The sequence below is a fragment of the Phodopus roborovskii genome, unplaced genomic scaffold (assembly GCF_943737965.1).
Source record: "Phodopus roborovskii unplaced genomic scaffold, PHOROB, whole genome shotgun sequence".
NCBI lineage: Eukaryota > Metazoa > Chordata > Mammalia > Rodentia > Cricetidae > Phodopus > Phodopus roborovskii.
In genome coordinates, this window is record NW_026126418.1 from 43,609,844 (window position 1) to 43,633,330 (window position 23,487).

Sequence of the window (23,487 nt, forward strand, 5' to 3'; positions counted from 1 at the left end):
TACAGAGGCTAAAACTGAGATCCTAGCAAGTAAAAGGTGTAACCATGTTGCCTCACTTCCTAGGGGGCCCTGTGGCTGCCTAGTGGCTGCCCTTTGTTCTAACCAGGTCCACATCCTCTCAAAGAAGCCCTCCACTCTAACCTGTGTCTCTTACAACTTCTGGTCCCAGCCAGTTGCTTCTTCCCACCACCCCTCTCCCACGTGTGGAGTGACCTTCAGAGCCCACTCCAGTTCCTCCTGTCCCTGTCCCCTTTGTTCTCCCTGCCCTGCTTCCCTCGGGAGATTAACATCAGTAACCAACTCAGTTACCTAATTAGGCCACATGGATTGCACCTGCCTGCCACGATGGATACCAGTCAGCTTAATCAGGTGGAATCTTCCCGCTCTAGGCAATATTCCCACAGTAATGCAGTTCTGAGGCCAAGGGAGAGAAAGTCACTGTTGCTGACTATAGACTGTGTGGTCTGCTGTGCTCACAACATGCCTTCTTTGCATATTTTCAGGCATAGGTACTGACTTCTACAATATACTGACGTGCTATGGACTGGAGGTACACTTCGGGACTTCTCTCCTCCTACTCTCCAGCTGCCTCTTCTGCCTTCAGTCTCCTTCCCAAAGGACCACTGGATAGTGTATCTCATCTGTCCTTAAGCCATGCACCTGATGCCTCCAGCCCCAGGACTTCTCAAGACTCTCCCCATGGCAGAAGTGCACAGACCGCAGTAGCTCCCAGAGCTCTAGGTTTATTCCATTCTCCACCAAAGAGCTCCCCAGACTCCTGCAAGGCTGAGCCCCTATCTCACTCTGGCCTTCACCCCTGGTTATCACTTCCAGGCAGAGGCACATTTACTGCCTGGCACTATGCTACCTGTACTTGTTGGGTCCTCCAAGATCCTATCACCTGTTCTCCCTTTCCCCTCTGGGTTCCCTCTTGCTGTCTCCCCTCTTCTGGTGTTTTACCAAGGTCTCGCTTAGGGTGGGTCTTGCATAAAACTGCTCTTTTTGTATATTGAATGCCGGTTATCTGAGGGGGAAGGTGGGCAGTTAGAAAGACTGTCTGGTCAGGGTTCGGGAAGCTGTTTGTTATTGTTTTGTCTCATTTAAAGAGTAAGTTTTGTTGAGTTAAAGAGTAACAGAGATCCAGTCTCTCGCCTCTTTGGTTGGGTTTCTCTACACTGGGATATTTTATTAGATAAAGGATGATCTAAGGAAAAAGAGGAGTGATGTAATTTTAAGTCAGCATAAAGCTGGATAGAGGAGGCACCTTCTGTTTTCTCTGGGGCGATGTTGGAGACCAGGAAGGGCTCCTAGGTGTCTCCTGTGCTCTGTATTCCAGGGCTGTCCCAAGCCAGCACCAAACAGCCCTTTTTACTCATCTGCGGGCCACCAAACCCTTGCAAATCCAGTTGGCAGGTTTCTTCTCCCGGAGAGGATCAGCTCGCTCACCCTCGGGGGTGGGGAGGGGTGGTGGGGGTGCAAACCCGAGTGAGAGAAGGTTGGGTACTCATGGAGCCCAGAAGATAGCCATGGCGCCTCCTTAGCGCTACCTTCTTTTAACCCCAAGGCAGGAATGTTTGGGATTGCACAGGGCCGGGCCCCTCTTCCTCCTCCCTCCCCAAGGCGGGGAAAAGTCGGCTTTTTGTGTCTCCACGCCCAGAGCCTCAAGTGTTCACACTGTGGCGACAAGGGAGGCGAGTTCATCTCCGGGGCTCCTGGGCGGCGTGGTCCTCAAGAAGGGTGGAGGCTGCTCTTGCCTCCTGCACCGAAGTCCAGTGCAGGAGACACGATCGTGACCCCCGTGGGCGCCACCTAGAGAGCCTGATGGTGCAATGGTTAGCAATACTGCAGCTGCTCTGGACGCAGCAGCTGCTGTTGCTGGGGGCTCACCCGAGCAGCGACCAGGATTTGCCCCTCACCCCGGAACCGGCCCTCGAATGGCTAGGTGAGTGTCCCCAGCGCTGGGGTTGGGACAGATTGGCACTTGGAAGTCAGGGGCGGGAAATTGATAGGAATTGAACAAGAAGAGCCAAGTCCGAGTTTGTATTGTGGTCAGTTGTGTACTGTCCCGAGGCACGTAAGACAAATCCTGTCCGTATTTTTCCTTCAGCACCCCTACTAGCCTCCGAATTAGGGCGCGGTGAGAGGCAGGATCTTGCTCTCTAGACTTGCAGGTCATACGGGATTTAGGAGAGTGGGAGTTGCTTCAAAATGTAAACTTTATGAGAGTTGTTTAGGAAAGTGACCTTTCAGATAAAGCTGACAAAAAGATGTCTCATTCCATTCCCTCCCAAAGTGAGAAATTGGCTCACCTTGTGTACAACACTCTACAGACAACCCCAAACAGGCCTGTCTGCTCCGCCCCTTCAGGAGGCGGGGCACCGAGTCCAGTCTCAAAGATGAGATTTGTACAGACACAGCTACTTTCTGCTCCTGGGTTTCTCTAACTGAACAATATTCATGGAACCACTGAAAATTAAGTTACACAGCCCAAAACGTACACAAGTATAAATTCAGCATAGATTTGAGCACCAGCCACACACAGTGAACTTGTAAGGAAAACCAAGGCAAGTTCAGTACCTTCAAGGACCAACTCAGGACTTAGGTGTTAGGCAGCAGCTTGTGAGACAATCTGGGAAGGAGCCACATAAGGCTTGTCTGGTGATCCTCCAGTCAGGGTCAGCACCCACCGTGAGCTAATCCTTTCTATATTTGGCAGACCCAAATCCTGGCCTGAGATAGTGGCTCATGAAGCCTTCTTTTCCATAGTCAAGGGCACTTGGAACTAGAATCACCAGCTCCCCACTGTAACTCCCAGGTGCAGCCTGCACATCTGAAGTTCAACATTGTGGACACACAGAGTCTCCAAATGCAGGTACTGTCGTGCTAAAAGTACAGGCATTCTGTACTAAGTGCCACACAGACTCTGTCCCACCCCATCACCTACCTCACCAGCAGAATTACAAGTGAATTGTTGACGCTGTGAATCAAGTTTTTATTAACAAAATAGTATTCAGAGGGTGGTGGGAACCTGAAATAGTGTCTATTTCTATCTTAGGGTGTCCATTGTTGGGATAAACATCATGAGAGAAAGGAACTTGGGGAAAAAAGCATTTATTTCACCTCACAGAAAGCAGTCCATCATGGAAGGAAGTCAGGGCAGGAACCTGGAAACAAGAGCTGATGCAGAGACCATTGAAGAGTGCTGTTTCCCTATGCAGTTCTGAACTCATCAGAAAGCAATCCCTGTGATGTCCATTCATTGCAGTGTGCATTGTTTATTTGGGAGATAGTTTAGGGAACATGGAAAGGGAGAGGAGAATCTAGCAAGAAAGGGAAGAAAGCCATGGGCAGCCTAGGTTCAATTCCACAGGCAGAAGACCCATTTAAAAGCCTCAGTGGGCCCACAGAGAGACAGAAGGCTGTGGCATTTTCTACTACACACACACACACACTGATTGTTATTCCTGAGCCATTAATTCTTGGTGTTTCTGGTCTTTCTGAGTCTGTAAGATGCATAGAACTTGTCTGCAGGTGAATAAACACCAGCTTAGAGGGTATGAGCTCAGAGCCAGCAGCAGCAGCAGCACACCCCCATGTTGGGGACATAAAACCAGAAGTGATATGACATTGTCTCCAGGACACACAGAAACAACTGCAAAAAAAGAACAGTAGGTGGCAGGACAACAAGCCCTGCCTGAGGAGCTGGAAACCCTCCAAAAGGGCTCCCACTTTCCTGAAGAAAAAATAGGGAGGTGGCATATGAAGAAAGGGAGATTGGGTGTCAAGTCATATTTTATGTGAAAGCCACAGAACCATGCATCAGCAACGTCAAAGTTCAGTGAGCTGTAAGTTCCTGATGAGGCTTTTTTATTTGTAAAGAAACAGGCCTGTTAAGGTCGCTGAAGAAAGTGTGGGGCTCATTGTAAATGTCCCAGAATCTTACGGAGACTCAAGAATATTGGCTACTAGAATAAAGCACCCCACCCCCACCCCCACCCCAGCAAAGACTTCATCTGAAAAGTTAAGGTTGAGCTAAGTCAGTCCTAGCAGGGAACATCAAATTTGAGATGATAGATTGGTAGATAGATAGATGTATAGATGACAGACAGATGATAGATAGATAGATAGATAGATAGATAGATAGATAGATAGATGATTGTTGTGGAGTTTTCTGTGTCTTATGTGGGTCCCTCTGCCCTTCTCAGCCCCAAATAAACACACAGATGCTATATTAATTATAGGGCTGTTGACTGGTGACTAGGGCTTCTTATTGGCTGGCTCTGTCTTAATTATTAAACCATTTTTATTAATCTATGCATTTCAACATGGCCTTATCTTACGGAGAATGCCTGGAGTGTCTTACCCTCCCAGGCTCCACATGGCAACTGTTCTGGCAGGCCCTCTCTGCCTACCTTTACTAGAATTCTCCTCGTTCTAGTCCTGCCTATCTTCCTGCCTACTTGGCCAGACAGTGTTTTATTCATCAACCAATAAGAGAAACATATATATATATATATATATATATATATATATATATATATATATAAAGACACCCCCATAAGATGATAGACTGGTAGATAGATGTTAGATAGGTGATAGACAGATAGGTAATAGACAGATAATAGACAGATGATGATGAAAAGACAGATGATAGATAGCTAGATGATAGATAGATAGATAGATAGATAGATAGATAGATAGATAGATAGATATGGTTAATTTTTCTTTTAAAAATGAGTAAGTAAAGGGAAGTTGGAGAAGTTCATGAAAGGTAGGATTGCTGGATAGCAGACATGGGAAGTCCCATTTGGAAAATGTATCCATTCTGGGTACTGGTGCCAAATGTGTGTAGCTCCCACAGCTTTCTGGGAAAATGTGGTTTCAGGCGTAGTCATGAAATTGAACAGTACATGAAAAAAGAGATTTGAAGCAGAAGTCAAGAAAGCAACTGGCCAGAGCAATACTAGAGCCAAAGTCAAGAGTGTAGTGCTCACAGAAATATTTCATACTACAATGCACAGTATATATGGAATAAGTATTTCTAAACATGTCTTTTAAAAGATGCCCTCACCCAATATATCATACTGGTTTTTTTTCCCTAAACTATATTATTCTGTCACAGTGGTTATGATACTAAATTCATTCCATATGCTACATTAATAGGCAAAGCTATCAGTAGGCAAAGCACTGGGCTAGAGATTTGATGTATCTGTGTGGAAGTTAAAGGTTTCAGATGAGGAGAACAAAGAGGAACCTGCTGCTACCAGAGTCATTGTGTGTGTGAGGAAAAGTGGTTCCAGGCAGTAGGTCCCAGAAGAGAAAGAGAAGAGAGATTGCCACCCTGGCAGAGCTTTCAAGAGAGGAGGATGAGAGCTGCATCCCCGAGGCTGTGGTGGGGAAGAGCCTTGGTTCTGACTCTCTCAGCACCAATTCAGATACACAAGCTGAAATGCCCTCTCTACTGCTCCAACACTAAAGAGAACTCTGTGCCAGTTTGTGTGTATCACACCAAATCACATTACACTGAGATAGTGCAACAGCACTCTGTACCTTTCTAAGGAGGAAACCAGGCTAAGTAACTTGCATCTACAGGACTTGTAGAGCAGGGCTTCAGCCCAGTCATCCATGCACTGATTGGAAGAATTGCTGGCCGTACCTCTGTGACCTAGTTCAGTCTTTCTCCTGCTCTATACTTGGAGCATGAGGATCAATTTAGCCCCAGGACAAGCAGTGGGTCTTCTTACTATCTGCAGCCCCCACTCTCAAAGCCCACATGTACAAGTGAATATTTTCATAAAAAGCAAGAATGTGCAAACCCATCGATTTACACACCGTTCTAGCATCTCCTATGTCCTTAGGCAATACACCATTCTCCTAATCTGGAGACCGGGAATTTAAGCAAAAGCATGACAGACTGGTTTAGCTGTCTTCCCTGGCCACATATCACTCCAACCTTCTGGACTTGACTTCTCTCATCTCTACCCAGCACCTCTCAGCATCTCTCTCTTCATGTTTTTCTTATTATGCCTCCTCTGATGGCTCTTTACCTCACTCACTTACTTTGAATAGTAAGATATATTTCCAGTTTGCCTGGTCCTTTTAACTCTTCATAGTTGTTTCTCCCCCCCCCCCCACCCCAAACCCATTGGTTTTTCAAGACAAGGTTTCTCTGTATTACTTTGGAGCCTGTCCTGGAACTAGCTCTGTAGACCAGGCTGGCCTCAAAATCACAGAAATCTGCCTGCCTCTGCCTCCCCTGTGCTAGGACTAAAGGCATGTGCCACCAACACTGGGCTCATGGTTGTTTCTAATCTTGTTTCCCATTGTTCGTTGTCATAGTAACAGATGCAACCCAATACAGGTTTTAAGCCAATGACTAGAAAGGTTAAGTCACATAGGGAGCCCAGTTGTCCACTCAGTCCTCTTCTTTGACATGACAATTCACTTATTTATCTCAGGTGTCCTGAGGTGGCAATGCTTTTGGACTATGTCTTCTGAAATCAGCCCCATCTGTTAGAGTAGCAGATTGGAGATATCAACGGACCATTCCTTCCATGTGCTTTCAGAAACTGTCCTTGAAATTTTTTAGGAGATGTTCTGGTACACAGCTGAGAACATAGATCATGACTTGAATTGATCTAAATGAAAAGAAATATAATTTATAAAAAGAAACAAACCAAGGGGCACCTTATAAATACTAGATTAACTATAGTATTCCTATGAAGTAAAGCCACTCAAAAGAGTGAGCTCTGTGATAGGTCACTAAATAAAGCAAGAGCTTTTTAAAGCTTTCATGAGTGGTTACATGACTTATTAATTATGATACTTTCCAGACGACTGTTGTTCCAAAGGAATATGTTATTGCTGTTGCTGAAAAATTGCAAAGAGAAAAATAAACAGGAAATTCCATGATTATGTAACTATGAACACTGTCTTTTTTTTCACTACCCTGACATTCAAAATTAAGATTTGTTTTCACTTTTATTAATGTCACAGTGATCTGGATGACCAAGGATATTCCCCATCAGGAGCCTATGACGGGGGATGAGCCCTATTGTGCAAATGGGGAATCCAAGGCCAATTCTCTTTGAATCTCAAGCGTGTGTTCTGTAGCCTGCCCATCTTTTCTCCATAGCACTAACTTAGATCAAAAAAATATGGGGAAGAATTCATTGGCATGTATCCAATGTTGTTTCTTAGAGTACCAAGCTCAGGAAGGCCTCCAGCATATAGTTTAATACTCTGTGCTTTGGGTCCTAATAATTTTTATCCTTGAGTTCATGTGCCTTATGTAAATCTGATGGACAGGGAAGAATAAGCCAGAGGATTGAGAATCAATTCACCTGACTTTTCTTCTCTGGGATGGTTTCTTGTCTACTTCCTTCTGGTACATCCCCACAAACAGCTGTTTTCCACATAATGTAGCAAGCACATAGCCTGGGGCCTGAGAGTAGACTGCCCACTAGACAGCAACCTCACCACATACCCTAAGAAGACCGAGTGGGAGCTGATTTCCTATATCCAATCTAGATACTACATGTGTGTCAAGAAGTATTGTGGAATAGCAAGTATGATCCTTGTGGGCCTGTGTGAAGTAGCACTACTTCTCTGTGGTTAGCCAGGGACACTTGTTCTCATTTTGCACTGGAGTCTGTAAATTATATAATAAGAAGGATGCCGTATTAGTTACTTTTCTGTTGCTGTGGTATGATACCACAACCAAAGGCAAGTGGAGGAAAGAAGAGTTTATCTGGAGTTATGGTTTCAATGGCGAGGGAGGCCAGAGCAGGAAGCCAAGAGATCACGTCTTCAACTTCAAACACAAAGGCAAGAGAGCAAACTGAAAGTACAGCAAAGCTACACATTCTCAAATCCATTTCCCAATAGCATGTGTCCTCCAGCAAGGCCACAAGTGTCCTTTATACTTGAGCCTATGGGGGATACTTTTCATTCAAAGCATCACAGATGGGGACTGTCACACTTTGAATTGTGTCCCCAGCTCCTCAGAACAAGAACTTATTCCAAAAGAGGGTCCCCCCTCAAAGGGAAACAAGTCAAAGTGAGCTGATTAGCATGGCCCTAACCTTATACAATGGTGTATTCCTAGTAAAGGGAATTTGGGATGAAGAAATATGCATAGAAAATAGAGATTTGAAGAGACTCAGGAAGACATGGCAGATCTACAGCAAATGGGAGGGGATCCTTCCTTCCCAGCCTCAAGAGGACCTAACCCTGCCCTGCTTCAGCCTCCAGAATCAGGAAAAAATACATTTCTGGTGTTTAAGCCACTCCAGTTTGTGGCAACTAATATAGATGTAAACAATAGTCCCCCTTAAAGTCATATTGTATTTGTCTTCTAAACGCCTACCTTAAGTTGACAATTTTTAAACAGGCACATTCTAAAGAAGTTAGGACAGGCAGTTCAGTGTAAACATTTTTCCCTTAGAGAGGTCATATTGCATTTCTGGAGTCCTTTGTTTTGTTTTGTTTTGTTTTGGTTGATGGTGGAGAGCTGTTTTCTGTTTGCTTGCTAGGTTCAGTTTGTATCATTTCCCCCAGGGCTTTAATATGCAGGCATTTGGGCCAGAAGTTTAACATGTCGATCCTACTGTGTCCTGCCCTAACTCGCCCTTGTGAGCATGCTCCCTGGTGACTAAAATGGTATAGTTTCAACACAGGCTGTAAGAAGACAATAGAACCACGTTGAATAATGATTTGTTTTTACCCCAGCCATGGCTGCTGGATGCTTTGATGGCAAGATGATTCAGGAATAGGCCGAAATGGAAAGGAAGGAACCTGTTCCTAGCTCAATTTTAAATCTTCTTAGTAAGATACAAAATTATGGCAAAGAGCCTGGCTAGGGGTGTGGGGGAGAGGAGAATGGGCCAGGATGGCTGAGCCTGCCAAAAGCAGTCTAAATGGTTACCGCACCTGCAGGGGTTGGTGACAGGCGATTTGAAGCCTCTCAGAAGTGTACCCGGTGGAGCTGATTAAACTGGGTTTCAGTTTCCCCACTTGTGACAAAGGGTATTGTGTGCCTCCTGGGACCTGGAGAGGTGATTTGGAGGGATTAGAGAGAACAGGGACAAGAACATGTAAAAGATTTAGCCAGAGGGGACCCGTGGGCCTGGGGAGGTGGTGATTATTCAGGTTCACAAGCAGCTGGAGAATAAAGACCTCAGAGCCAAAGAGGATGCTCCAGCAGGGACAGAAGGAAGAGTTGAGAGAGGAGTGCGGTGGCTTGGGGTCTTTTTGTTTGCTTTCTTGTTTGTTGCACTTAAGTAACTTTTTAGTTGATTAATAAAAGGCAATAGACAGGACCCCAAGTGCTGTCAAAGCCATACAAAGCACTCAGATGGTTTGAGAGGAAATGTGCAACTTTGTGTGGAGAGGCATGGCAAAGACTGTCTCCTTGCTTTTCTTTTGTGCATCTGTTCTTTGCAGAACCAGGCAGAGGCCTTGGCTTTGAGTGTGGGAAGCTCCTCACTTCTGGTTTACAAAGTCATGTGGAAGAAAACCAGATATATGAGGTGTTTGCTTCATTCCTGCTACAGAATCATAATCATGCAGCTGGATCCGAATCCCTGTCTTCACTAGAGGGGATGCAGACAAATCCAAATACAGGAGCCAATACATGAATATACATCTCCAGAGAGAAGATGCCCACCATCGGACTAGTTACAGGGAACACCTTCCCTATTTACCTCCCACACCCTTCTGCACTCAAACAAAAATAGTGTCAGAGGGATTGGGGGATGGGTTATCTGTTAAGAACATTTGGTGTGTAAACATTAAGGACTGAGTTCAAATCCCCACATGAAAAAAGCCAGGTGTAATTGCATATGCTCATAACTCCAGCACTGGGAGAGTGGGATGGGCAGAAACAGAGGCTCACTGGGGCTTAATGGCTTCCAGTCTAGCTCTAGGTCAAAGGAATATAGTAGAGAATGACAGAGCAGGACACCCAACTCCTATGGCCTTCATGAGCACCTACAAGTGCTCATGCATATACCACACACACACAAACACACACACACACACACACACACACACACACACACAGGAAATGACTCACAGAGAAGGCCCTCATTTGAGGTCAGTGGGTGATGTTTGGGTGGATGGAGTAAAGAGGCTTCAAACTCCAGGAACATTGGACTCAGTGCGCAAGTTGTGACATCTTAATAGCTTGTCTTAAGCATTGCATTTGATGTGAACTATGAACTTGAACTTTCCTTGCAGTTCCATGCAGAACCCCACAGAGGCCAACTTCCTCATGATGCAACCTGTTGAATGCTAGAGAGCCCTTTGCATGCCTAAAATGCCACCATAGCATAGTATTTCTTTACAAGTTTGTTTTGTTGTTTGCTGAAAGTGGTGTTTGCTAAAAAGTGCGGATGCCGTGCAGAGAATTAACAGTTCAAAACTTGCCCTAGCCACACTATATCTTCATGCAGCTACTTCTAAGAGAAAAGCTGTCTAATGCAGGAGACATTAAAGATAGTTAGAGAAAACCAGGAGAGTTTTCTCTTCCTTTGGGCTCCTCCAGTTGACACTAGAAAGAGTCAATTGTACTTTAATTCCTGATACAGCACAGGAGTCTTGATTGGGTCATTTTCTCTGATAGTTAAAGGATTACAAGGCAAGAATAATCTCCAGTGTGATAAGTAACAGCTGAGAAATTCTCAAGCATAGCCTTCAGCTGATAAAGAAAGACTTTAATGAAGGGTGGGCGAACACATCCAGCAAGAACACAGAAAGACCCTTCTCAAAGCAGACAGGGTACTCAGGAAACCAAAGCCAAGCTCCCCCTAGAAGGCTGGGCCTTTTTTTTTTTAAGTCTTTGAGGGGTTCTTTACCCCCCCCCCCAATTTAGGGTTGGTCAGTTTGAAGAAAGGTAGGATGGCTGATAGGTCCTCAACTATTATGTAAACTTGCCCTCATCCAGCCAGAGAAAAAGTCCAAAGGTCTTTGTTTTACAATGCCAAGCTTTTGTGTCAGGTCAAGAGGGGGAAGAAGTCAGGCATCTTGGGAGCTCACCATCTTTGGTGTCTAGTCCTGGTTCCTCTCCCTGTCTGCCTATCAGAGAAACAGTCTAACTCCTACTCCTTCACTCCAATCTCAAGGAATTGGGAGACATCTGATAGCCATTTGAATTCATAAAGCCAAAAACTTAGCTAGTACAAAGAAGTATTGATGTAAAAACCACAGTTCTCATCTTTTTAATTTCTTTTTTTATTACATTAGAAACAATCTTATTTTACATATCAATCCCAGTTCTCTCTCCCTCACATCCATCCCCCCCCCATTCCATCCCCTTTCTGCTTCCCAGGGAGGGTAAGGAATTCCCTGCAGGATGATCAAAGTCTGTTGCAGGCCCTCCCCCATGTGTCTAGGCTGATATAGTTCTCATCTTAAAGAGACTAAGAGTTAGTTTGTTCTGGAGCTGTTTTGATGACTATGGCCCAGAAACACAGATTTAGATTATGGCAAATTCCATCATCCAATGTGGAAACAGTTTCCCAGCTTTCTTTTTTTTTTTTTTTTTTTTTTTTTTTTTTTTTTGCTCTTGTTTTTTGGGGGGTTTATTTATTTACTTATAATTTTAATAGGGTAAAGAAAATCATAAATCAAGGAAAGTTTAAAATACATTAGTGGGTACACCAGAGAGGCAGGTACGGTGAGATGGGAGGAGCTATTCTATAGGCCCAAGATGCTATCTGATGACTTTCTTAGCTGTTGAATTGGTAGAAGCTAGTGTTGTGCTAAATTAATGGCTTCTAAGATGCTTTTATTTATTCCAATGATGTGCTAGTATAAATACAGAGTAGGGCAAGGAATGGCTGTTCCAGAAGGCTAGAGCTAGATTAATTATCATCTAACCCTGCAAAATCCCAATCTCTCTACAGTACTGAGACCCAATTGGCCATCAGTGTCAGCAGACACAGCTCCCTCCCAGGGGTTGTTTTGTTCACAGCCACACACAGCTTCTTTTCAAGAAGTTTTGTTCATATACCTTTCCAGAATTCTCCTGGAGTATTCCGCTTTTTATTACTATAATGAAACAACCAAGACTGTGAGTTACTAAGAATTTAGTTTCATTAAATTCACAGCTCTAGAGGTTCAACATCATGGCACCAGCATCAGCTGGGTTCTAGAGGGGAATTCACTGCAGGTAGCATCATAATGGCAGAAGTATGAGTGCGGACTTGGCAAGACAGGAAATCAGAGAGTGTTCCTCAGACCCATTCATGTACCACCTTGTTTCACCTAAATCAGAATGCCTCTGAAACAGGAGCTTGGCTATTTGTCTTTTATTGTCTGGGCACCTAAAAGGATGCTGGGCACACAAAAGGTACACAACAATATTTTTGTTGAATGCTATTTGACCCTAGTTCATCTTGTAGGCCATAGCCTCAGACATATTTTGTTCCAAAAGCTCCATCTTGTAGAATATAATTAACAATATGAACTTTTTAAAGCAAAAATCAAGATCTTCATAGAATGATGGGGAAGCACTGTATAACAAGCAGAGGCAGCAATCTGGGACCAGTATATACCTGTGGTTGCAAATATTAGGCCCCCAATCAGTATTTCTTGTGTGAAGATATGAGGACTATGATCCTCTAATATTCAAGACTAGAATGATGCCTCTTACCCCTGGATTCCTTCTGTTAGGCCTTGAGTTATTACCTTCGTACCTGTCACTCACTTCTGAGGCAGCACCCCGACTTAGATACCCTTCCATCAGCAGTTTCCCAACACTTTACTCACTACATGTTTGCTTTTGGAAATTTCAAGTTCATTTTCTTCTTTCTGAACATTTCCATAGGATATATGAAAATAAAGCCACAGTAGAACACAGTCCTTAGTAAAATTTGAACTTGTGTCCTAAGACAAACAGTAAATGAATATTTCCATTAAACAACTTTTCCTATCTGACTCTGAAGGTCATGGATCTAGGTTTATGGGTGAATCTTGTCTCCTCTGCTGAACTCAGGTTCTACCCAGGGCTGTTGTTTACTTTCCCTGGATAATGGGCAAGCACATGTATCCCCATGCTGCCTCCATGGAAGAGAGTCTCATCCACTTCCTGCTGACAGCCACTGAAGGCTCAGTCAGGTGTCTTTTTATGTGATCCATTTCCTTCATCCTGTATTTATTTTAATGACTCATTTCCACAGGCTTTTTTTGAGTGTAACTGTAGTTATGTTTCTTAGGCACTGACAAGGCTTCCTTCATTACATTAGCCAGTACAGTTCTCAAGATTCCAGAACACAAAGACTGATAGTTTCAATGGACAGACAGACTAACAGTTCTTGGCTGCTAGGCCTATCCATCCCATTTGGCTGGCACCAATGAGTGCTTGTTGAATGAGTAAGTGAATGAAATGATCCACTTGCAGTCATGAAAACAAAACAAAACAAAAACAAAAACAAAAACACTCTAGCAGAAGCTGAACAGTTTGATCGCTGGTCCCTTCTCACTTCTTAGACACTCAGAAGTTAAAAATCATGTACTACTTTACCTGTGCTTTAAAGAATGTTAATCAGCTTATAAGTTTCTTCTAGTAATCCATACTTCTTCTCCACCCAAATTTATAATTAGGAAGGGAAGAACATAACACTTCCCTGCAAAGAGATTTAGTAATTCAGGCAGCACTTCATTAATCACTTAATCACTGTTCAGGCAGAACTGATGTCCTTGACATATGTAATCAATCTTGATTCCTCCCACACTTGACTTCCATCCTTTCTGAAATCCAACAACCTCACACACTACAGTGTAGCTTTTTGGGGGCAACTAATATGTGCACACAGTAGCAACCAGAACAGTGATGCTTACAATGGATCTCCTTGCAGTCCCCTGTTGTTAGTGAATTCAAGGAGACTGAGGATGCTGGAAGCCAGGTGTGGTAGATGCCAGTGCGTGGCAGGCTGGGACAGAAGGAGGGATCGCAGGACCAGCCTACAAAACAGCAAGACTCTGCCTCTAGTAATCTGATGGCTGGTTGAACAGACAGAGAGACATGAAATATTAGGATCAGATTCTGTGTGACTTGATGGAAAGTGGCACAGATAATTTATTAGCTTCACTTTTTGAGAGGCAGCATGTTTGTTTGTGTAGGTGAGCATGCCTACTTGTTTAAGACACAGGCTGATTCACTTTCCCAAAGCAGCATTCTAAAGGAAGCTGGCATGGAACTGGCATGGCACCCGGAGCTCAGCAGCAGGGAACAGGCTTATCTGGTTGCATTTTATGCTTTGGGAAAGATTTTGGGCGATTACTGGTGTGATCTCACCATCCATATCTGATTCTGCCACTCTTTTCCCTTAAATGTCTAATAATTTGGAAACTTAAAACATTATTTTCGTCACCTCGAATCCTAGTGATGTGCAATTTCTTTGTCCACTAATTCATACTGCCACCAATATACTGCTTGCCCATGTCACATTTTTTTTTTGTTTGTTTTAGTTGTTAAGGTGCAGTATGTACTTTATAGTGAAGAGAGTATGGAATAACAAAGCATAAGGAGTCTTAATTAATAATTGTATGTGTAGTTGAAAAGCAAGACAAGGATTTTTTTAAATCTGCTTTTGTTTTGTTTTGTCTTTTTTTGGTTTTCTGAGACAGGGTTTCTCTGTGTAACAACTCTGACTGACCTGGAACTCACTCTGTAGATCAGGCTGGCCTCAAACTCACAGAGATCCGGCCCCCTCTGCATCCCGAGGGCTGGGATTAAAGGTTTGTGCCATCACCGCCCAGCAAAATCTGGTTTTTTGACCAGTCTTTGGCAGATGTTCAGAGTAGAACTTTATAATGTTCAGCCAGATCCACAGGTCTCCAGTGGGCTCTGTCACTCAGAATCTGAGGAATATTACTAAGTCACACTTACTGGCCTCTTCTCACTTGGCATGGTAGCTTTGCATGTGTATTTAATAGACTATCCTTCACATCCTTATGAGATTCACATCATACATAGTTCCAGCTCAAAAAGGGAAAGTGAGGCTGTCAGAGGTCAAGCCATCAGTTTACAGATACACAGCTAGCTGCTCTGTGGTGGGTCCACCTGTGTCCATAGCCCTTACCCACAATCCAGTTACCCAATGAGCCCATCTCAGATGCATAAATTGAGGCCCAATCAGTAGATACCTGGAATATGGATACACTGGAGTTTGCATATTAGATAGAAGCTGAGCTGCAGGCTGATCATAGTCAAATAATTATCCTTTATTGAAAAATTAATGGAACTCTGAGCTAGCTAAAAAGCAATTAGTAGATTGCAGCAGAAATTAAGGCTGGCGTTCTGTCCAGGCATGAAAAGGTGAAAAGACGGGACGGAGGGAAGGTTAATTATTGAATTCCATATCACATTGATGAGAGGTGGATTCGATTTTTGAATGACTTTTACTAATAACCACCCAGACGTGGCTTTCATTAGAAAAACAAATTTCCAGATCTAAATGAAATCTCCCCTAAAACAGTTCATTTCCCCACCTCACCGCACCCCAGCCCACCCCAGCCCTCAATATTCCCTTCTCTTCTGTTCTGATGTGTGGTAATCAAAGCGTCTTTCTGACAACTAATTTAACTCCTCAAACACATGGCTATAAGAAAGGTTATCAATTATTAAATGAAGTGCGACTTTCACTAATACACCGACAATGTTTTTAACAGTGTCTTAAGTGATTTTGGTTGCTATAAATCAACTCTCAGCCAGATCACTTTTGGAGGAAACCAAAAGAATTTTCCCAAAAAGGAGGCACTACTCCCTCACCCCCATGCATTAAGAGGCTCATCTGCACTGTTCCAATCTCTCTAAGGCTCCCACAGTCTCTGGCCCACTTTTGCTAGATGACTCTCACTGCCCTAACCTGGCCATTTCAAGGAATCCGAAAAGGTCCCTTCAGAATTTTAAGGAATAAATGAAAAGGAAAATGTAATATGGGAGCCCAGCTCAGGGGAGGACAAAGGAACTCGTGGATGTGAACAGATATTCAGAGATAAAGCCACCGTGGCTGCCATGAGTTTTAAGCAGCAGCTGCTGACACATCCTATCAGCATCAAGCACTTACTGAATTTAGACCACAGAATTAAGAAAGCATTGTCACCTTTAGGATACCAGGGAGGAAATGTGTGCAGTTATAGAGTAGGTGACTTCTAAGCCAGCAGGCAAGCAGAGGACACGGGTTCTCTGGTGGAATCCTACCAGCTTTTTCACAGCCAACTGGCCGAGGGAATGCTCGGCCACACCCCATGTTCTTTTCTACTGCAGCCTCTGTGCTCCATGCCTCTTTTGTGTTGTCTTGGCATCACCTCTTGAGGCCCTGGCCAAGCTCCCTAGGCTCCTACTGGTAAAACTATCAGACTTTGCCACCTTTTCCCTCCTGATGGATCTAGACAGAAAGCAATCTGCAGAGGCATTAAGCTCTCACCGACACCGATTCCTCTATCAGACAGCTTCAGAGAAGTGCTTCTGTTTACTTCATTACCTTGTGGTTCTCTGCAGGAACACAAGGCTAGAGGTTTTCCTCTCAGTAGCTCTCGACTGAGCTGCAGTGTTCCAAACATTAAGGAATATGACTGAAGAAAAACAGACGACGGCCATACCCTGGACACCCAATGCCCCTCCCACTGGTCCTGTGCATCATGCCCTCTGTTCAAGTGTTATAAGAACTTGGACTGCCAGGAAGCCCTGTTTGTCCGTGCTCAGGGACTACGTAGATCAGTGGTCTCACATGATTGCCAATAAGGACTCATCTGCTTGCCAGGAAACAATTTTGTTCAAATGAAGACTATCTAGTGGACTCTGTCCCTCAACTACAAAATAACTGGCAGCTGTGACTTATCACAGTGTAGATGCTCACACTGGGATCATCAAAGCCCTAGCTAATTATATACTAAAATTGCATGCCTCATCTTTCATTTATTTTGTTACAGATAAAGGAATTTTCATTATCCAGAGCGAGAGCCTCAAGACATGCATTCAGGCAGGTAAATCTGGTCTGACCCTGGAGAGCTGCAAGCAGCCAAACAAGTACATGCTGTGGAAGTGGGTTTCCAACAACCACCTCTTTAATGTGGGAGGCAGTGGCTGCCTAGGCCTGAATCTATCTGATCCAGAACAACCATTAAGCCTTTATGAATGTGACTCCACCCTCATTTCCTTGAGATGGCACTGTAACAGGAAGTTGATCATGGGCCCACTCCAGTACAAGGTCCAGGTACAGCATGGCAACACAGTGGTGGCCTCATGGAAACAGCTGCATAAGTGGATCGCCTACATGTCAGATGGTGGAGACATCTGTGAGCACCCTCACCGAGGTAAGAGTAGATGTAGGGAATATGAAGACTGTATTTCGTAAGTGTGTGTGATACATAAGGAACACATGGAGTCTGCCATGACAAGACTTCTGGGAAGTTGTAGTCGCTTCCTTGCTTATAGGGAAAGGATTATTGGAATCTTGGAATGGCTGTGCTAAGTCTGCTAAAGAGACAACAGTCTCAGAATCTAAAGGTACTGAAAGAAAATATTTAACTAGCTTTGGGAATCAATGCAAAGGAGAAGCACTAACAAGAGGGAGAGGAGGAAAAAACAGAAGGGATGACATGTAAAGGGAAGGCTTTCGCACTGACAGATATAAAGTACCCACCCTTGGCACCACTTCTCTGATTGTAGAAGCTCAGCCCCACCTGTGAGGAGGCAACAGCATCTATGGGGCATTCAGATACCTTCTCAGCCTGGCTGTCATCCATGTGACAGTCATGCTACAAGGCACTGGAAGATAAATGGCACACTATTGTCAAGGGTTATTTGTTGTGTACCAAGCATGGATTGTGGGGAGGCATGATTTATGGGGGGGGGGGAATCTTATTTTCTACAGTTCTGTTACTTTTTGGCATTTTAAACAGGAAAAGAATGGAAGACACAAAAACAAAGCTACATTGTAAAATTGCTGACACCCATGCTTTGTCCCCACACAGTTCTATTCATTTGTGTACTCATCCATCCATCGGGCACACGTTTTCTGTTTTCTTGAGCACTGACTATTGACCAGACACAGCGCTAGGTACCTGGTGTACAGAGGCCAAGACAGATGAAGTCCTTCTCCTCAGGGTAGTTGGTAAGATTAAAAATCCTAAGAACAATATACTAGTCATCAGAAGTGCATCAGGAAAGTCCCAAGACCTAAGGCGGGACCTTCTGCTGTCCATGTGAGTGAAGGAAGAGTGAGAGCCAAGCATAAGACATATTCTGGGCTTGCATACTAGAATAAAGCAAGAGTTTTATCAGCATTCTGGCAACTCTATAATTCTCAGGAAGAACTTGGTACTTGCTTTGTGTTAGTATTTTAACCCTCTACCCATACCAACAATGCATACAGCAGCCAATGGTTCCGAGTAGAAAACAAGGGCCGAAAGAGATAAAAGGCTGGGTCCTGAAATACCTCTAATTCCTGGAAAAACCCAGCCACGTCCTGTGAACTCAGTCCAGGCCCTGCCAATTATGAGTTGATGTAGAAATCTCTAAAGCCAACCCTCTTGTGTAAGATTAGATGACCTCATAGGGTATGACTTGCATAATCTCTGTCATGGAAATCACCTGCTGAATTGTGGATGCTTTCGTTGATTGCCATTGTGGCCAATGATGGTAGATTTTCACAATATTCCAAGTAAGCAGTCAGCAGAACTGCATGACCAGCCTGATGAGAACCGGAAGTAGAAACTGGTCAGGTTCAGCAAAGATTTTGCTGAAGGACTGGAAAGACAGAAAAGTGTTGATTCCTGTTTTACCTTTCATCTCCTAAAGAAGCACTATGAGTCTATGTGTAGCTGCTTGACAGACCAGGAGGAGCCAGCTGGGATGATCTGTTCATCTCCCTCCTCATAGCTCTGCCATAAGTCCCTTAAAAAGCCCAGACTGTCAGCTGGGTGGTACCTGCTTTCCTGGGAGCCCTTCCTGCTAAATTTACAGGTGTCCCCCTCCCCAAAACCCTCACCTGTGAATGTATAATAAATTTCTAAAGCTCTCTCTCTCTGGCCCCCAAGTTTCATTCTTTGAATTCCAGAGACAAGCACTGTCTGAGAGCACCACCTGGGAGCACTAACTCAAATCAGCTTGGATGGCCATGGCCATGTCTGGGACCCTAGCTCCCCCACAAGGACTCTTCCATTATCAAGAGCACCCCAATATTCCTACGGATAGAGGCTGACTCACTGGCTAGCCCACTTAATTCTCTTTCCATTTAGACTGTGTCACAGTGCACCCACCAATTTTTTTTTTCTTTTTAAGAATAGAAGTCTGATTTTGTCACTTTCTCATTTGAAACCTGCCAGCGACTTCCCACCACCCTCAGAGTAAAGGTGGGAATATATAAAAAACAATCTGAGAAACTGCTTCTCAGAGTCCACTTCCTGGATGCTCCTTTTTTACTACCAGCACTCTTTTCTCTAGTGCTTTAGACTTGTTCTTTCTGGGGGACAGTTCCTTTTCCCACACGAGTATCTTTGCTTCAACCAACTTGACCACCGATGCTGGGGCTGCTCCACCACACACACACACACACACACACACACACACACACACACACACGCACGCACGCACGCACGCGCACACACACACACACACACACACACACACACACACAAAACCTTCTTATCCTATTTTATTTCCCTCATGGAATTTATTATTACCTGAAACTAGATATTTGCTATCATATATTCTTTCTCCACCAAACAAGCCTGTTAACAAAAAGGACACTTTAATAGTTCACTGTGATAGTCCCAGTGCAGGGTATGTTAAATGATCAATAAATACTTATTTTTTCATTTTAAAGGATTTATTAATTTATATATAAATGTTTTCCCTGCACATATGTACATTCACTACATGCATGCCTGGTGCCCACAGAGGCCAGAAGAGAGCATTGTATCCCCTAGAACTGGAGTTATGATGGTTCTGAGTATCCAACCCAGGTCCTCTGCAAGAAGAACAAGTACTTTAAAACATTAAGCCATCTGTCCAGGCCCCAAAATATCTATTGGCTGTTGTGAGATATAAACATTTATCCCCCCTACATAAGAGACATAAACAACATCTATCCCCCCCACTACATGGGATCTCAATAACAAGCCAAAGTGGGGTCCACCAAAGTTAGCTCCGAGGAAGCAATGAGTATATTAGGTTTACTTACAAAGCATGGGTGAAGGATTATGGTCTGGAAAGTGGGTAGGCCTAAAGCAGCCACACTGGAAGGTCTGTGCCTAGTATGAGCAACAGCCCCCAAGCCTGCATAGATGAATCCCTCTACCTTTAGCCTTCCCCAGCCTATACACCCTAGTACCTCTGGGACTTCTCAGGACATATTTGTATACAAATGGCCACAGCTAGGTACTCAGGTGAAAGTCCTATTATCACCCCACCACCACCCTTAATGTCAACAGTCAACAGGCCCAACTATGATGACACTTGATGGCAGCTGTTTTGCTTAGAGGACTCTGGTCTACAATATCAACCTCCTATAGGCAGGCTACAAATATTTTAAAAAACTAACTCCATTACATGTCTCTTTCCATCCATTCACAAATTTGTATGCCGCTGTGAGCAGTAGCTGCAGTAAAGAAATAGCAAGATAAACATAGGAGCAAACCATTTGCCACTACCTCTGAAGACCTGTTGTGTCCGCACACACTAGCTAGTGAGGCCCCAGGGCTCACAGAGCTTTTAACAGGTGCCTGCCAGTGGGGGCTTTCAACCAAAAAAAAAAAAAAAAAAAAAAAAATGCACTAAAGATGACATGCTCCTAAGAAGAAACTGCATTTGACTATGGTTTTCTTTTCTCCTAGATGTATATACAATCAAAGGGAATGCCCATGGGATGCCTTGTGTGTTTCCTTTCCGGTACAACCATGAGTGGCACCACGAATGTATCCGGGAAGGACAGAAAGAAAACCTGCTGTGGTGTGCCACCACAAGCCGATATGAACGAGATGAGAAATGGGGATTCTGCCCAGATCCTAGTAAGAATAAATACATCTCCATATGTCATGAATGAATCAAGGATGATTGGAAATGTATCTGTAGTGAAAGAAAATGCCAGGTTGACGGGTTGATGTCTGAACAAGTGCTCTGATTCCATCAATCTAGCATTTGATTTGAGGTTTGTTTTTCACTTGAAGAGACAATTCTAATTCATAGTCCTCCCCCACCCCCTACATTCAAAAGATGCTAACTAGCCTTTCTTCATTACACTTAGTGCATAAAGATGATTTAACTGGAATCAAATTATAATCTATGGGCTTGCCAGTGCCAGCTCCCCAACCCAACCCTTCTAAACAAGCTGAATGCAGATAAAACCCAATCATTCTTTCAGTCCACGCCCCCTAGGAACTGCCACAATGTGTTCACATGCAGACCGTTTGTCTTGCCCATTGTCAAGCCCAGATGGGTGGCCTCTCTGTAGCATCAACAGCGGGTTCTCTCTCCTCTTGACTTCTCTCTTTTCCAATCCTCCTGCTGTAGCCTCAAAACCTTTTCTCGGGTTCTTAACCTAATTTCCAAGGTCCAGTGAGTTATAATGTCCTACCTATTTTTCCAGGTAATGCTTGATTATTACTATTATTTTTATTTAACTAAAGGATTTTCTATTATTCCTAAGTTTTGAGGAGTAGTCATACCTTCTACTTTCTGTATTCTGTTTCCTTCACATCAGTTCCCAAGACTCAGAGAACGTATCAAGTTCTCTCCCTCCATGCCTGCCTCCCTTCCAGGCATACACTTAAAATGCAACAATTAAATTTAAAACAATGGTAAATTGAAGAGATATCTCCCAATAATGTGACTTATAAGCTAGCTTCATAGTTCTTTTCTAGTGTAAGAGCCACAGGGGTTTAATAAATAAGAAAGAGTGGCAGTTTTTAATTCAGACAAACCAAGATGAGTCCAACTTGCTCCGGGCAGTGAATCTTTAGGAAGTCCCCCATCTCCATTTCTCTCACTCTCTGCTTCCCTCATGACAAAGTGAAGACCATAGCATTGCCTGTTAGGGTTATTGTGTATATTCAATTAGACAGTGTGCATCAAAGACACTGATAGTAGTGGGTACTGGGTATCACTCATCCTTTCAGCATGTTTTCTGTTTGGGCAATACTGGGTACTGAACCTGTGACCTTTAACAGATCTAAGCAAATACTCTGCCACTGAGCTACATGCCAGGCCTTTCAGCATTTACTAATGAATGGATGATCCCTCCTCTTCATTGCTGTCCTTAGCACTAAACTGGGCATAGTAGTGAATGTCAAGAGTTTTAGAGCTTTGGATGTTCCCCTCAAAGAAGCTGGCATCTTGACTTAGGGCAAGGTGGACAGGCTTGCTCTGTGCCAAAAAATGAAGACAATATTTGATGTGATGCATGCAGGTCCAGGATGTGGGGCCTGGAAGCCTGAGTGGTTCAGGATGTGGGGTCCAGGCATCTGCACTTTGACAAGTGCTCAGGCGAATCTGACACATATAATTCTTCACCTGGGAATTCACAGTATGCAAGTCATTTCAGGCTATCTCTACCTATACACCAGGATGGCATGAAGACACTTACTAGCCAGCATCACACCAGGTATCAACCATTCTGAGTGAGACCTTAGCGTGAAGCTCTGTTCTTCATGTGGGATTGTTTATAAGTACTGTGTTCTCCCTGAGGGACTATTTTTTAAAAGAACCATATGTTAGTTTTCTTTCCATGTGATTTCTATAAAACACCATAACTAAAATGCAATTTGAGGCCAAAAAGACTTATTTGGCTCACAGTCCCAATCTCAGTCCGTCATGAAGAGAGATCAGGCAGGAACCTGGGGGCGAGACTGAAGCAGAGACTATGGAGTGATGCTGTTTATTGATCTGCTCTTCATGGCTTGCTCAGTTTGCTTTTTTATACAACCCAGGATCCCTGCCCAGGGATGTCCCCACTGACAATGGGCAGGGCCCTTCCACACCAATCATTAATCAAGAAAATACTCCACAGACTTGTCCCCAGGCCACACTAACAGAGGCATTTTCATCATTCCAGGTTCCTTCTTCCCAGATGACCAAAGCTTGTGTTGAGTCGACAGACTGACCAGAACAGCTTTCTTAAGTTTCTGAGTAGAATTTTGTCACCATGCACTGTCACTTTTAGCTGATATCTGCTTTGTCCCTTGGAAGACTGGTTCTGTTGCACTCAGGACTTTGACACTCCCTAGACTGTTTGTTCAGTTTCCCACAGCTCAGGAGCTTCCTCACCCACCTGATTCCAGCCCCTCCGGCCTCCCCACAGCAGCAGAGACCATGTGTATGTAGTACTAAATTACAGCTCTGATTTCCTGCTTTCTTTATTGCTTTTGGTGGCCAACATAAGTCAGACTGATGTGTCCAGGAATGGAATCTGAGTATGCTGGCTGCCCTTTCCATGAGTCTACAAGAGAGGTCAGAGAGACACGAAATAAAGATTCACACTT

At 43.9% G+C, this 23,487-nt stretch overlaps 1 protein-coding gene across 1 annotated transcript in view; it reads left to right on the forward strand.

Annotated features, from left to right (window-relative positions):
• The first annotated feature begins 1,772 nt into the window (after nucleotides 1–1,772).
• Pla2r1 (phospholipase A2 receptor 1) overlaps nucleotides 1,773–23,487 on the forward strand; it is a 113,489-nt gene continuing 91,774 nt past the window's right edge. Inside the window, exons 1-3 of the mRNA XM_051184602.1 lie at nucleotides 1,773–1,942; nucleotides 16,939–17,322; nucleotides 20,845–21,018. Coding sequence (XP_051040559.1) covers nucleotides 1,822–1,942; nucleotides 16,939–17,322; nucleotides 20,845–21,018 — 679 coding nt within the window. The 5' untranslated portion in view covers nucleotides 1,773–1,821. The remainder of the gene's footprint in view (nucleotides 1,943–16,938; nucleotides 17,323–20,844; nucleotides 21,019–23,487) is intronic.